The sequence below is a fragment of the Castor canadensis genome, chromosome 7 (assembly GCF_047511655.1).
Source record: "Castor canadensis chromosome 7, mCasCan1.hap1v2, whole genome shotgun sequence".
In the NCBI taxonomy this organism is placed as follows: domain Eukaryota; kingdom Metazoa; phylum Chordata; class Mammalia; order Rodentia; family Castoridae; genus Castor; species Castor canadensis.
The window spans coordinates 45,986,759-46,004,184 of NC_133392.1; the positions used below are offsets into that span (position 1 = coordinate 45,986,759).

At 33.0% G+C, this 17,426-nt stretch overlaps 1 protein-coding gene across 7 annotated transcripts in view; it reads right to left on the reverse strand.

Moving 5' to 3' along the window:
• The window catches only part of Pcdh15 (protocadherin related 15), a 1,704,270-nt gene that overhangs the window by 193,010 nt on the left and 1,493,834 nt on the right, over positions 1-17,426 (reverse strand). For all 7 annotated transcript variants that reach the window (XM_074078885.1, XM_074078880.1, XM_074078883.1 and 4 more), the window contains 3 exons: positions 15,854-16,159; positions 12,832-13,056; positions 2,342-2,458 (listed from right to left, as the gene is read on the reverse strand). In XM_074078885.1, the coding sequence (XP_073934986.1) occupies positions 2,342-2,458; positions 12,832-13,056; positions 15,854-16,159 (648 nt within the window). The remainder of the gene's footprint in view (positions 1-2,341; positions 2,459-12,831; positions 13,057-15,853; positions 16,160-17,426) is intronic.

Sequence of the window (17,426 nt, forward strand, 5' to 3'; positions counted from 1 at the left end):
AATAAATTTCAGTTCTTACCCTTAAAGAACTTACATGCTAGTTTGGAAGAGAGATTGTTAAATAAATACACAGTATGGTGATAGATACTTAGAGCCCCAGCCAGTAAGTACTTACTTAAGTGCTCTGAAGGATATTAGGCCCCAAAGGAAATGAAATTAAAACAATTTTCTTGTAATCAATGGACATTTATAATAGTAGCTGAGGAGAAAGCAGCTGGCAAGTTCATCCCAAAATGTATATTTTGTCTTTATGACACCAACATAAAATTGTAAGAATAGAAATCAGTCATAATGTTTTAAAAATTAAGTGACACAGAACTTCCAAAGTTTTCCTTAAAATTGAGTTTTTAGTTTAGTTTTTTAGGTGTAGCCAGACTGTAAATACGCAAATTCAAGGGACTCAACTTGCAGAAAGGATTCATAAGCTGGATTCTGAATAATAATTACACTGAAAGATTATCAAGGATGGAAACTGCATCTGAGTTTATACTTAGAACTGAAATTAGTATACTCTGTTATTCTAATTGAACAACTTGTACCTACATTTTATCTATTAAAATTCCAACATCAGATATTCAATATTAAAAATTACTATAGCACTGATAATGAAAACCTAAAAATTTCTTTCAAACAAATTTGAAATTTAAGGCTGGTAAATTTTTGTAAAAGATCTTCAGGGTATGAAGACAGGGTCTTCCTTCTAAATAAATACTTTAGGAAAATAATTTAACTTTATACAGCTGATCACAGACCACGACAACTCCTCTCACACTGGTGGATGTGATCTGAATGTCAAGCCAGGTACCAAAGTCAGAGGTGCCAAAAGAAAAGTAAAGGTTTACCACCTATAATAAAATTTTTAGATCTGCCTTACATATCTGAATAGGAGCTCTACCTTTAATCACTCATCATTTATCTCATTAAACTTAACACTACCTTAAATCCTGCATTAATAAAAGTTTCTTAGAAATGAGTGTTAAAATATTGTACTTGTTTACACTCATTTCATACAGTATAGGTGATTTCTATTTGTAGTTCTGTCTTGCTTGAAACATTGTCATTTTCCTGACAGCAAAAACTGCTTAGCACAGTGACCAATATGCAGTTGTCACTGAACTGTATGTGTCAAATGCATATTACTAATTTTCACATCTTTTTTAACTTCTGACAAGTCACTTAAAAAAGATTAACCACCAAAGTCACATTCACAATCTCTGTTGGTGGATTTAAGCCTATGAAATTTTGCCTATCATATTTCCCAAGATATGATAAATAAGTTTCAAAGACATTTTCGTACCCTCAAGGAAAGGAACTTCTGAGTTAAAGGTCATTGCTTTCAATGTTAACATTATTATTTTTCAAAACCTTATACTCACAATAGACTTTATAAGTCTTGTCACAATTGGAGCTGAAAATGTTATGACTGCCATTCACCTTTTATTAGATAAAAAGCATTGCACAAATACTATTTACATTAGCATGGAAAATAATTTATAACTCATTTATATTATACAGGGCATTAAATTTTTTCCTTACTTTTCAAAAATGGTTCATTTAATAATTTTATTTATAGTTTTCAAAAACCTATCAGGCACTGACTTTGCAAGAGTTCACCTAGAATAAAATTTTTAAACCTTCCAACATTAAGTTCACATGATAACAAAGAGTATTCATAAAGTACTCTAGGTGACTATTATGATTTTTTTGTTATTTTAAATGAAATAAGGAAGCATCATTAAGTAAAATATACATGAATTATGCTGTAATAACTTCAGTTGAAACCTTCTGTTTTGAATGGTAATTTGTTATACCTCAAAAAAGGTAAAGTTCTTTATAATGAAAGAATCTGTTAAATATGTTCAAAATGCAATGTTGAGGCTTCAGCTTATTAAAATAAGCACATCAAATACTAGTTTTATTCTGTGTGTGGATTTAGATTTTACTAACAAAATAGTCATTTATGAATAAAACAGAAAATACATAAATATAAAACCTGTCTAGATCAAACTAAGCTTATACTCTTCTAAATAAAAGATCCAAATGACAGTGATTCCAAATATAAACAATTTTTTCACATATGTTTATCATTATATTAGGAAACATTTATTAATAGTAAATTTTGAATTCAATTTTTAAAAATGTGTACACCTAATCGTCTAAATTCAATAATAATCAGATGCAATATAGTTTGTACCTGTGGATACAATAAGAAAGAGGATATAAATGGGTACAAGTGAAACTCTCACGGTCTACCTCTGCTGTTTTGGGAACTGGGTCACTTAGGAGTGTTAAGGCTTTTGCTGACTAGAGCTCAAAGTATTGATCAATGTCTTTTACTCACAGGAGGATCTGCGTCTTCAGCATAGACTGTCGTGATTGGTGTGCCCTTGACTGCATCTGGGGCCACCATTCCCTTGTATATCCTTTTAGTAAATACAGGAGGATAATCATTCATATCCTGTAAAACACAATTAAGAATTTAGAGCTTCATTTGAAACTGAGTTAAGGACACAGTTGACTCTGGCTCTTTATATCATACCACCCATTTGCTGCTGTCAGCCTTCCCCATCTCCATTCCATTTCCTTCTCTTCACACTGGCACCCCAGACGAAATTGCCAGAGATATAATACAACATTAATGTGTGTGATAGCAATTCAAGCCCATTCCACCTGAGTAAATAGTCTATCACCTCCAAAATACACCTTTTAGAAGCTGCAGTGATGCTTGAAATTCTCTCTATGATACTTCCAAAGATATGGTTTAAAATTCTAACCTTGGAAAATAAAACAAAACAACCCTCTGATTTCTTAGAAAGTTACATTCTACAGAACAGGAGTAAAATAGTTTTTGAAGAAATTGTTTTATTTTAAAAAGTTCTTACTATATTTATGAAGAAACTGTAAATTATTTTATAAACTTAGCATATTGGTACAATTAGAACATGTCAAATGTAAATTGTGAGATATACTTTCCTTCTCCTTTTCATTCTTTTGTGTATGTGTGTGTGGTATTGGACGTTGAACTCAGGGCCTTACACTTGCTGGCAGGAGCTCTACAACTTGAGCCACACCTTCAGCCCTTTTTGCTGTAGTTATTTTTCAAGTATGGCCTCACATTTTTGCCTAAAGCCAGCTTCAGCTTGAAAATCTCCTACCCCTCCTGTGTAGTTGTGATGACAGGCATGCACCTAATTTTTTGCCCTGGCTTGCCTTGAACCATATACACCAGATCGCCACCTCCTGAATAGCTGGGATTTTAGGTGTGAGGCACTGAAACTTGACCTCTTTTATTCATTCTTATAAATATAAACAATAAAAAGTGTTTTCCCTGGCAGCCATCATAGTTATGGCATTGAAGATTATATATTCCTATAAAGAGAAAATAATGTCAATTTACTTAAGGGGTTTTGCAAAGGAATTTATATGCATCTTATTTAGACAATTTGGTGACACATGCATGTGGCTATTCATTTAGTGTTATTTCTTAAATGAATATTTATAAGTGTCTCCCATGTTTATAATCAAGTGCTAAGGATTGGGGAAGGGAATACTGTTGTGATGGGAGAAAAAGATTTTCCTGCATTTACATCACTTATCTGCCATATGACTGACTGGTAAAGAGAATGACCCATAGATTGGTTGACAAGTTGACATAAATTCATCTACCTGTTTGGCAGAATCAAAATAATAAATTACATTCCCTAAGAGCAAGGACATTTTTTTCTAAACCACTTTATCATTTATGGAGACTGGCATATCAATTTTCTCAATAATGTTTATTAAAATGGTAGGCTTATTTTTGGAATAATCATTAAACTCTACAATATTTGGGGTAAACATACTTAGGCAAAAAGCTAAATTTATTATCTGTTCTTTCTTTCCAAGTTACCTTTCTCTCATTTACAATTAAATACAAAAGAAAAAGACTCTACACAGTCTTTGATATTTGTCCATACATGACAATATTCCCATATAATGGAAAGTGGAAACACAAATGAATGGAAAACTTCTCTTTTTAAGACAAGTTCAGAGCAATTATCTCCTGTAATAACATAGAGTTTCCTTCCAAGTTCAGTAGAGTCACCATCGGAGTTGTGAATATGAATAAGCCTGAAGATACTAATAAGAAATTTATCTTGAGTGGTAAGCCAGATTGAAAGATAAAATACACCATTTCCCTTTAACATTTGGAATTGGGAACCTCTTCTATGAAAAAGAGGACTTTCTTTATAAATTATGAAATGAAGGATCTGAAAAGATGATGAGCTTAGGCAGTACTGGTTGTCTGCAGTGGGGAGGCTCTGTGTCCTTGAGGATTCAGGCAGGGGTGAATTTACAGAGCATTTGCATCAATACTTTCTCCTGTTCCTCCAAGTAGCCAATTAACTTAAAGAGTACATCGTGTAAATAAAGAGGTGAGAATCCTCTTGCACCCCTAAGTTTTAACTACTGGAAGTTAGAAAAGAAGCTCAATGTTGCCATTTTTCCAATATGTTCCTATGAAGTTTTTTTTTTTTTATTCCACCCTCACAAGACATTTAAGACTATACTATTATGAGGAAATTTTGGCAAATTTTATTCTTTAAGGAAAACATGATTTTTTTCAATTATATCATTGCAATTTGTAGTGTTCAGCAGAGAGACTTGTTTTTTTCTGGAAATGTGTGCACAAGTTTTGCCTAACTGAATGCACAGTGGATGTTTTTATGTGTCCTCACACACTGAGTACACACAATCTTAAGGCTGTAAATAACTGAACACCATTAAAAGATTGGTTCTCCTCCCTTTTATTTTGTTCACCACTGACAGGATGAAGAATAAATCAATATAGTTGTATTGTAGCAATATTTCTTTTTATGGAGCACTGTACATATTTTGGGGTTATAACCTTTTATTTGGCTAAGATGTGCAGCCAGTTGCCCATAGTTCTTTTCACAATGCATTATTTTGGATGAAGAAATTTATTGAAATGTAATGCCAAAAATCATGATCAATTATATGTGTGTGAGGACACATTATAAAAACATCCACTGTGCATTCAGTTAGGCAAACCTTGTGCACACATTTCCAGAAAAAAACAAGTCTCTCTGCTGAACACTACAAATTGCAATGATATAATTGAAAAAAATCACGTTTTCCTTAAAGAATAAAATTTGCCAAAATTTCCTCATAATAGTATAGTCTTAAATGTCTTGTGAGGGTAGAATAAGAAAACATTATATTTATGTTTCAGGGACATTTAGAGAAAATATACATAAATCTGCTTCTGTACAAATGTTCTATTATGCCATAAATTAGGAAAAGCTCCTATCCAAACTTGTTCTTTTTTTATTGCATGTTATTCCACTAGAGGGAAGTATTGGCAAAAAGAAACACTCCCTCTGCTGTCCTCCAGTCAATTTTACCATTAAAACCCATAATAGTTTGCTTCCTGTGGTTATAATATTCGTTGATCTGAACAAAAATTTGTTTTATGTTTCAAAAGCTCATTCTAAATGTTACTAAGATTGTCAACTAGAAAAACCAGGCTTCTTTTTAATTTTTTTTTTCACCAGTAAAGCTTATAATTTGTTTCCATGTATCCAGCAAAGACAACTGTACCTGAAGGTATAGTTAGTTAGTAGGAAGAAAATATGAGTTTCATTTATTTGTTTTGTGAATTAATGTCTAAAACAATCAGAGAAAACATTTCTACTTTGGCAGACCACAAAGGGGATTTAAGGAATCATTTTAGCAACATCCTAGAAAAATCAGCACTAGTTAGTAAATTTACAAATTAAAGCCAGATTGAAATCCCACAAAAATAAAGAGATGATAAGAAATTTCATTTTCTGAAATCTCAGGGAAAAAGGGTTCTGTGTAAGAGACTTTTTCTTGATAGGACAGTCTTAACAGGTTTGTGACTTGATCCTCCTTTTAAAAATGATGAAAAAACAGCAATGGTAGCCTTTATCCTCTTCACTTTTGATGCAGGCTCTAAAAGGAGACACAAGTGGCAGCAGGTGGAAGGCCTCTGCTGCTTCTACACTACTGCTCTAGAATTAGCATTGCCCATGTTGAAATGTTTGGTCATCCTGCCCTCCAAAATCCAGTAAGGCTTATGGAGATGACACATACTCTTTTTGGGCAGACTATTCAGTTAGTTCTTCTGCCTGTGACCAGGTAGTTCGGTTTTTCTCTCCCAGACACCATCCATTTGCTGACTCATTGCTGTTTCTCCTATTATCAGTCTTCTGATTTTTTTTTTTTTCACCATTCTTGGTCTCTTCACTTATCATCTTACCTTTTCTGACTACTTTCCTTTCCTTTGGGTTTGGCACAGAGAGTCAAACACGCTACATCTTTAGACAAATTAATTTTTTCTGTTTTGCCTACGGGTCTCAAGTATAAATCATCAGCTCCACCCACATTTTACCACAAAAAAAAAAAAATCAAAACCTTCTCTGGAAGCCTCTTTCTTAGTTCCTGAATTTGTTTTTAAGTGTTTTTCTTTCCTTGCATGTGTTACTTGCTGTGACAAAATACCTCAGAAAAATCTTAATTGATCATGCCCAAAGATTCTTCAGCAGTATAGAAAAATCACAAGTTATGTTTTTGAGATTCACAATGTGCACTAGCGTTTGAAGACACATGAAGGCTGAAGTATAGAAATTTGTTCACGTTTAAATAGCACATTGTTTCCCAAAGTTGTTTGCCTATGATTTTTTTTTTTTTTTTTTGGATATGAAACACTCACTACCCTCATGAGGAAATAGAGCTCTATAAAATATACCGTGAGAGACATGAATCTGAGATACTGGAAAAATATATGAGTTTAGGGGATCAAAATTTTCAGAGCAAGTGCTCAAGATTTCAATATGTGAAGAGAGCAATCTGTGAGGGCAGCCAGATCATCAGGGCAGAGCAAGTAGTTAGAGCACTGGTGCGACATGCCAAAGACAACACAACCTTCTGGCAAATGGTAACAAGTGCTTAGCAGTAACTGGTATCATTGGGATTTATCAATCCCTACCCATTCTCCTCCCCACTCCACCTTCAGAACAGTGTTACTTCTAGAGACTGTGGCAAGAACAAATCTGCTTTCATTTGTCTTGCCAATTAAGGGTATATGTGTTAATAGGAAAGATTAAAAGGACTTCATTGTGTTATGTCATGTACAGAAGCAAGTCATTTTCTGAGGACTCCCAGAAACCAGCAGGTAACCCTTAGTGACCCATGAAAAAGTTACATAAAAATATAAATTGTTACAACTTATGAGATAGCATTTTAACCTTGGATATGTACATTTTTGTTTCCTCTAGTTTGATTGCTTAGAGAAAATATGTTGCATCTTAGTCCTAAAATTCTAGAATAGTAAGGCATGAAGATATTTTTGTTCCTGTGGTTGGACTTTTTTGGTTTTAATTTTTGTTTACTGAGGCAGGGTCTCATTATGTAGTTCAGACTAACCTTGAACTTGTGATCCTGCCTCAGTCTCCTCAGTGCTGGAGTTACAAGAGTGAACCACCACACATTATCCTAAAATAACTAAAGAAACTCTCTGATTAGAGACATGCTTTCCTTAATGTGCCTAGATGCTTTATACTTGATGATGAATATATTAGAAAGAGCACACTAATAAGAATCTGACAAAGCAGAATAGAAGAGAGGAAATATTTGAAGGTCACAGTCCACAAAAGAAATATTTTCTTCATATTAAATAAGCTCAAGAAAACAACTGGCAAGTTTAGAATAATAACAGTCAATTTGTTAGACCATATTTTCACTAGCTAGTTTATTGTAGTCGTATTTTATTTAAAATCCCCCACCCAGACATGCTGTACATCTTGTATAAGAGAGGCTACACATCTTGAAATGTCTAGAGTTCTTGTTTTATTTGAGCCTTGGCTACCTCCTGATCTTTCAAGCATGGTTTCTCTGACCAAATGCAAACCAGGACACCACCAAGGCTATCACCATGGAGCATTTTACTACTTCTCAAGTGTCATGGTTTGAAAAGTGCCACCTTGGGTTTCCATCTAGAAAAGCCATCTGCTTTCTTAAATACTTGGATTAGGACTATTTTTCTTCTTTATGGAGGAAATTCCTTTGAAAGATAAAAATGGTAACTGTATCCCCCAAAACCCACTGAGCCTTTGTGGATGTTTTTTCAATTCTGATCCTTATGCCCAACCCTTCCTACCCCTACACCTGCATACTCCAAAAGAAGGAAACACAACCAAAGTGACTTCAATCCCCTATGTCACAAAAGCAGCTCCCTCTCTATCTCTCTTACTTCTGTGCAACTGTTCTATTAAAAATTACAATGAACTAACTTTGCTCATATCTTTATCTTCAACAAATCCTCTGCATGCTTTCTAATGCCAACTACTATCATTTGTTTATTTCCAAAGTCAACTTTTCCAAATTGTATTATTTCAGTTTGCTGTAGAGTAGACATTTCCTCTCTGGGTATTTTCTGTTTTATATTACGACTCAGATTTAGGAACTGATTTTTACACTTTAATTTATAAGGTCAGGTTTCCCACAGATGCTACTTTGGAAATTTAGAATTTTTCTTTATGTTTTAGATATTCTTCATAGTATTTAACTTATTATTATTCCAAATTCAATTATAATAGATATTCAATAAAGACATATGATAAAAGGCTTTGTTTTATCACTGTTTTGTAAAATCTTTGCAACAAAATATAAATTGTTTGTATATGATACTGGTTTTGTTTTAGATCCTTTACATTTAACACTAAGAATGCAAATGTTTGTGTTCCACTATTTTATTCATACTGTGAAAATATTTTCCCTTCCAAGAATGCCTTCAAATTTCCAATTCTCACTCCAAATTTAAATAAGTTTGATGGACAAGACATTAAACATTGTTCTCTTCTTCCTTACAAAAGATCTTGCTCATTTTCAAAGAAAGATCTCCAAGATGCTTCTACTGTGGTGATTGTTTACAAATATTTTCTTAGCAAATACCATACAATTATGTTATCAGCAAGACAGCTTGTCAGTACTGCAAGTAGGCAGACCAAAAACAGAAAATTTGCAAGTTGGGGAAGATCTACATTTGTAGAGAAATGAGCATTGTTCTCCATTCTTCTCTACAAAATGATAATATTTTAAGGGGTTAAGTAGTTTACAATTGAGTTTCAATTTTGTATTTGCATAAACTTACCTGGAGTTATCAAAAAAAGAAAGAAAAAAAAAGGAAAGCAAGTGTTAATCGCATTTGGAATATTTTCCTGAAACATTATTTTGCTTACACCAATTGGAAAGGAATAATGATCATGACTCTTATTGAGAATTAAATATTGTTTTAAATGCACAATAGATAAGGAATAAGTATTCACTAATCAGGAAAATCAAGAACTTTTGAAGAAGCTTGCATTCCCATCAGATAATAGGTTTTTTATATTGTTTTTTTAGGTGATATATTTGGACTTCTTTTGATTCCACTTATTTTCTTCTATCAGAAACAACACAAGCAAATAAATCCAAAACTGAGTTCACGGTATTTATTTTGGGTTTCATGAGTGTGTATAACTATCCATTATTAACCTCATAATCCTGAGATAAGAGACTATGCCATTTGATTATCTGGTTTATCTGGGTTTTAGTCTAGGGCGAATAGGAGGAAGGTCACTAAATGATATGTTTTTTTTTTCTTCTTCTTTTCTTTGCTCCAAATCATCAATAAAGGAATTATTTTTCTTTTCTTTATTTTTTTTTTGTATGGAGCTGGGATTTGAATTCAGAGTTTCATGTTTGCTAGGCAGGTGCTCTATACTTGAGCCACTCTGTTAATATCATTTTCTATCTGTAAGTGCCCAGTTCTGTTAAACCATTTGTCCTGGAAAGGGTAAACCAGGTTAACATAGCTTATATTTGTTACCTGTTTTGCTATCATTACTCTATACGGGTCACCCCTACCTTATATTTTACCATCTGTTTGACTATCATGTCAAGGTCATACCACCAACATCGTTTTCTTTCCTAGATAACCTTCTGCGAACATATTTCTAAATTCCTAAATTCCAGAACTCAAAAATGTAACAAAATAACGTTTTGAAACTAAACTTGAATATCCCCGACTCGCCATGGTTTTGCGGAGCCCCTTGAACCTTCCTGAGGCGATTAGAGCACAAAAAATCATTGCCTCAGAAAAAAGTACAAAAAGAAAAGCAGGTTGCCCAAGACAAGATTTTGATATTTTGGGTTCCTATTTCCAAAGTTAATGTAATGCTAAGGAAAAATTTAACTTCTTAAAGTAGATATGTTTCTCACACCTTAAACACGTAAATTTTTTAGGGTAAGAATCATAAAGTGGAAGAAGTAAATTATAAAGTGAGCAAAAATGATCCCAGATCCTGATAACAGTCTCTGGAGAGTTTTAGATTATCTAAGGATGGAGGAACTCATGTTTTCCTTTCCAAGGCAGGTAAGAAGTGGTTGCAATAATTCATAGAAGAAGAAGCATTAAGTCATCTATCAGCAGATAATCCTATGTCAAATATAAAAAATTATAATGGAGTAATCCCTGTTTCCACTTTGATTTCAGGATCACCTAAATTAAGGAAAAATAATTCAGACCCTAAATGCTATGGTTAAAAACATTAACTCATAAAAGAAATATAGGTATGTTAATCATATGTTGGTAAACTCTTCAACAATTTCTATAATTTTCTTAATTTTAGTGATTAAGAAAACCAATTACAAATATGTAGTTATCAGTTAAACAACCAAACAAAAACCTAATAGAGGTTATGACTTCTTATTTATTCATTGATGTGTCTTATAAAAATGAGAGTTTGTAGAAAAATTAAATCAACCTTCCACAATTGGAATCATCATTAGAGATTAGCCTTCTCCTATTCTAGGAAAATACACACATGCACACTTCTATAGCCAATAAGAGATACATGAAATAAAATTCTTAGTAATGTATCATAGCTAAACTTTACTAAACAATTCACTTAAAACTTTATGGACTATAACTGTAGACAATAACAAAATTGAATGAATTAAAATAAACTCATGGGAAGAAATACAACCTGAAAATGTCAAGGTGGCAAAGTTTAAATGGACATTGGTACCATGTCCATTTAAATTTTGAAATTGGTATCATGTTCTTCTGCATGATCTCCAAGATCAAATAACCTATCAAAACTGGTGAGTTAGGCAATTTGATCCCATCTCATTATTATACATTTCTTGGGACTGCAACAAATGTGTGTAAATATATACTTAAGTATTTGAACATGCATTTTTTATTTTTTATCATCTTAGAAATGAATAGCATTTGAAGTCATTTTAGTACTATGTACATGGTGGAATTTAGTAATGTGTATAACATTTAGAAAATTGACTAAAGGATTATTTATGCATATTTGTCACTAAACATGTTTCTCAAAGTGTGATATTCAGACATCTGGTGTGAGAATCATCTGTGTACCTTTCTAAAATGCTGATACTTCTGATGCTAAAGGAGCATTTTATTTATTTATTTTGTTATTTGCTTATTTTTGTTTTGGTTTGGATTTGGGGTTTTTTAAACTTTATTGTTGTGCTGGATGGGGGTACATTGTGACATTTGCAAAGGTTCTTACAATGCAAAAGAGCATTTTATTTTATTTTTATTTTTTTTATTTATTTATTTTTTAAAATAAAAATGTTCTTTAATGAAAACACACAGGGATAATAAATAGTAATATATACATATATGAGTGCTATATAGACAGTCCATATGATTTTAGAACTTACCACTTATCAACATATCAGAAATATTTCTCTTGCCTTTTACCCGTTTTCCTACTAGGATCTTTTTTTTTTTTTCATTTTTCTTTTATTATTCATATGTGCATATGAGGCTTGGTTCATTTCTCCCCCCTGCCCCCACCCCCTCCTTTACCACCCACTCCGCCCCCTCCCTCTCCCCCCCCAATACCCAGCAGAAACTATTTTGCCCTTATTTCTAATTTTGTTGTAGAGAGAGTATAAGCAATAATAGGAAGGAACAAGGGGTTTTGCTGGTTGAGATAAGGATAGCGATACAGGGCATTGACTCACATTGATTTCCTGTGCATGGGTGTTACCTTCTAGGTTAATTCTTTTTGATCTAACCCAAAAGAGCATTTTATGAAATGAGCATAGGAATCTGAACTTTTAGGATGAAGCTCTGGTGATCTTTTTGTGCACTGATATTTGAGAACTGATCAACTTATATGACATTTCCTGATGTCTGCTTTTAAGATGCACATTAAAAATCACAAGAAACTGAAAAGACTAAAGATGCCATGCTCTTTTAGGTAATTATGAGGCAATAATAAATGAGATAAATTCAGAAAAGTTAGTCAAATCCCACAAATCCCACAGACATAGAACTTGAACATTGTTGAGCCAGAACTTAACCTTCTTTTTTTAATCCCACACTTTAGAGTTTCCAAACTAAACTCAAATAATTACTTATGGGGTCTAAGAATTCTTAATCATTCCCAGTCTACATTTTTTTTAAATATAAATTGAAAAGTCTATAATAAGTTAATATTCCTGGTTCTGTCAAATTTGAATTGAACTCTTCTATTCTAGTGAACTTATGATTTGACTGAAGTCATAGAGCTAACCGCAGACACAAACAGCCATCCTACTGACACATGCTAAGTGCCTCTTTCAAGTTTATCTCTTGTGCTTAAGTCTCAAGACTTCATACAACTTCACATCAAAAATCTATATCCTATATCTGTACCACTGTGTTATTGTGAATGGCTGCTAAAAATACAACAAGTATAAAAAAAAAGGCTACACACAGAGAAGAAGGTCATGGGTATTCCTTACCTTTACTATTACTGTGACAGTAGCAATACCAGGTGGCATTGTTCCATAAATATCAAAGGCCTCTACCAGAAAAGTGATACTTGCTTCCTGGTCTGGAAATGCCTCATAATCCAAACTCTTTAAAAGAGACAGTTCTCCTGTAAATGGATGTAGTGAAAAAAAATGCTTCACTTCTGGACTTCTTATCCGATAAGACACATTTGCTCCAAGGTCAACATCTTTGGCCTGTGACAAGTTAAGCAGAAGAACAATAATATCAGAGGTATTATTAAATTAGAGTAATGTGGGAGTGACGAATGTTACCACTGCTCAGGACACTGAATTTAATGATTAGAAGATATCTTTTTTTTTGTTTTTCTAAAGAAGTACTTTTGTTAACTAATTTGTCACTAATCAGAAAAAGGCAAAGGAGAGAAGGAAAAATGGAAAGAGTGAGTGGGAAGAAGACTCAGGGGATTTTGTCATTGTTGATTTTATCAACAATTAATTTTACTTGAGAAAGCACTAATTAAATAAATCATACCATAGCAAAGAAGTAATGTCATAAATTATAGTTTATTACCTAGTGATTTACTATTCATGAAAATATTTTAAATAAAATAATTATTGAATGAGTTCCATAAGCATGAATGCTAAAGGACTCTAAGATAACCAAGGAATTATAAATAATGCATTCTCACTAGGATCCTACAATACATTCCTAAAGATCAATCTTTTATACCTTCCTTCCTTTAATGTCTACACAGTAGTTATTATGTATACCAAGATGAATCAATGTATAATTCCTTCACGACAGAATGTAGCCTCAAAGAAGAAACAAAACACAAATATGAAATAGAAAGGAAAAATAAGTCATCTAAAAAGTTATCTGGATTGGAACCTAGGTGAAAATATTTTTGTTTTCTCTATGGAAGTAGAATTGCTATTCCATTCAGTAGGAAACTCTGGTAAAGGTATCTCAAGTGTAGGAAATGAAATGTAAAAGAATAGCAATGTAGAAGATCAGATTTATTTTAAATTTGCTTTCATTAATGTAAGCACCTCGTTTGCAATCTTCAGTTTTGGTCTCCTTCAAACAATTTCTGACATCACAACTAGAAAGTTATTAAAGTTTGAATTTTCATTATTTTCCTTCCTACTCTATTCCATTTTTGATCACTCCCATGTCAGTTGCCTAACTTCTTTTCACTAGGTCACAACTCATAATATACCAGTATTAATGCCACATGCAAATAATGCCAATAATGCCACACGCTGTGGACAAAGATAGGAACATATGGGCTTTTGGGGGACATTCAAGATCCAAACTACAGCAACCCAATTTCCTTATCATAATGAGGAGGTTCAGTATATCATCTATCCTTTTGTCCCTCAAGCCTCACCTTTTTCTTCCTCCAGGATTTTGAGTAGTTTTTTTTTTCTACTTCTTTGAATAATCTTTCTTCCACTTTGCTTAGTAAATAGAACTTGCCCCTGAGTTTACAATTAAAGAATAACTTTCTCCAGCAAATGTTCAGGTTGGGAGCTCCACCTGTGATATCCTAGGCAACTTGTATTAAGGACTTCCATTTCAATACCAATCTACTTTGCTTACTAAACTAGATAGAATACTCTATGGAGGCAGCAGATCTTTCTTGCTTCCTTTTGCATCCCCCAAATCTAGCAGAGGATTTGCAAACATTTAGACACCAAAGACTAATGCATACTGAAAGAATGGATGGATGAACACATAAATAGAGGAATAAATGGAGATAAGATGACCCTTTCCCATGTCAGGATATCCTTCATTTTGACCTATTAATCTGTATTGCCTAAGTAAATATTTGTTAAATTATGGAAGGGGTACAGATTCTTGAAAGGTATGCTAGCAAAATTTAAGTTATGCTTTTCAGTAGAAAAAAAGTGTAAATTTCTTTTTTCAAAGCACACTTCAGAGACCTCCAATGTCAGAAGGTAATGGACTGTTGCTAAATAAATACAAATTTATGGGTCAACCAGAGCTACTGATGTCCAGAGTTTCTGGTAGTATTCTGGCTGAGAAATGAAAGCGAGGCCAGTAGATAGAAATACAATTAAAAAGGAAAGTAGGAACCCTGAAAGATTCTTCCTCTCTATCACATGGGAAAAAAAAGTAGAACAATGGCTAGAACACTATCAGTAAACTTTAGAAAGAAACCTATGCACATGTATTTGTACTTACATATATATGTATATATACGTAAAGGTTACATATGCAAATAACTGCACAATGTATACTTTTATATATGCAAATGTCTTTAATATTTGGGTGAGCACAAACATAAATATAATAGTAATTTAATATTGAAAAACTGGGCATGGTGGCTCATGGTTGCAAACCCAGCTACTTGGGAGGATTGCAGTTCAATGCCAGCCAAGGCAAAAAGTTAGAGACCAAAGTTCAACCAATAAGCTGAGCATGGTGGCATATGACCCTAATCTCAGCTATGCAGGAGGCCATAGGTAAGAGGATCACATTCTGAGGCTGATCCTGGGCAAGAACATGAGAGCCATCTGAAAAGTAACTAAAAGCTGTAAAGGACCAGGGATTCAAGTCGAGTGCCTTCTTAGCAAATGTAAGGCCCTGAACTCAAATCCCAGCCCCACAATGAAAAATTATAATAACATTTATCATTTTAGAGATAAATAATATTTTCTTTACAGGTTATTACCAAATGCTACAAAAACACACTTCATTTTTGTAAATAAAAAAAAATCTGTTAAAAGCACAGTTTTTCAAATGAATGGAACTTTTCTCCCCTTAATTTTGTGGAATCTTCTTAAAGGAAGGTTCTCATGTAAAACACAGTGAACAATATTTGAGGTGTACATGTACTAAAATTTATTCATTTTTTTTGTCTGAAATGAAACTTTTGCTGAGTAGTGGAAATGGTATTTTTGTTGTTAAGTTTTGCAGCCCTACTCTACCAACAGATCTTTTGATGTAGAATTCATGAAATCAATGTATTGATTCTTGAAATCAATCAATGCTTTTCCCACATGCCTGTATCTGAAGGAAGATGGTCCCAGCAGGCAGATTCTCTTCAACAATGACAGTGTATGTGGAATTGGTGAACACAGGACTGTTGTCATCAATATCCAAGACTTTGATTGCCAGGGTTAGAGTTGAGTGACGAGGGTGCGCTGCTCCATCAGTTGCTATAACCACGAGTTCATAGTAGTCCTTGACTTCTCGGTTCAGTTTCACTGCTGTATAAATGCTTCCATTGGACGTGATGCGAAAAAGATTATTGAAGTTACCCAAACTATAGTGCACTTGGCCATTTATTCCAGCATCTGGGTCTGTTGCCTAAATGGAAAAAAAAAAAAGAGTTCCACATCATAACTTGCAGATGTATTAGGACATTTTTCTCAACAAATATTCTTGTTTCTCTAAGGAGAAAATTAGAAAGATAATGAATATGCAATGTAAATCTCAATCATGAAAAGAAATACACGGCAATTTAATTAAGATACTCATTCAAAATGAGCATGACTTTTAAATTGACAATATCATTAACAATATAATAATACATTATGATAGAGAAAGCACATATTATAAAAATGCTGAATTTAAGTTAATATTATTTGTGTAATAGATTTTGAATGCCAAAGAAAAAGCCACACAGTTTTTAATTAATTTAACATAATTTACTGAGCAATAATTTAAGACTACAATTGCTTTTTATTCAAGTAGTTTATACATTTATTTTCATATTTAAGTATGTTCAAGCACTATGTGTTTTACCTTATTCAATCTCTACCATGTCTTCTTTTTATTTTTGGCTACGATTTTTGTTTATGTATTTATCTATTTATTTATTGATTGGTTATTGTGCTGCATAGGTTATACTGTAGCATTTGCATAGGTTCTTACACCCATTATATTCTTAATGAGTAAGTATCATTGGTCTAATTTTGCAAAGGACAAATGTGACATATGGAATTTGATTGTCTTTCCTAGAGTTACACAGAAATAAATACCTCAGTGTCATAGTTCTTAGTACAATACTTTATATACAGAATTATTCAATAAATAATTAAGGAATAACAGAAAATTAGGTTAAAACATACGTGTAACTGAGTTTGAACATAAATGTACTGCAAAGCCCAAGTGGGAATGAAAGTACAGTAATTGTAATTACAGAAGACCATGCTTCAACATCAAAATAAGTATCTTCAAAAGGAAATGGAATTTATTTAGTTTTACTGAAATCATTGATCAAGCAAAGAGAAAAAAATACAATTTAATAACATACTATAAGTAAGTTTTATTTCATGACACCAACACTTGCAATTTTCAGTCACCTTTCTATATCTGGGATAATTATCACAAAATCAGTGCCTTACACAATCAGTAACTTAAATCACTCCTGTTCAACTTGTTTTTATTCATCCATTGAAGATTTATTATGATAGATTGGTTCAATTTAACTAATATAAGCTGTATATGTGCATGTGTGTGTGACTTTGTGTAAGGTGAGTGGAGTGTGTGAGTATGGGTGTGTGTGTAAAGGGAAGGGAGTTGAGTGTGTGTTTTTCTATGTATGTCCAGCTGTTTCAGAGATGTCTCAATT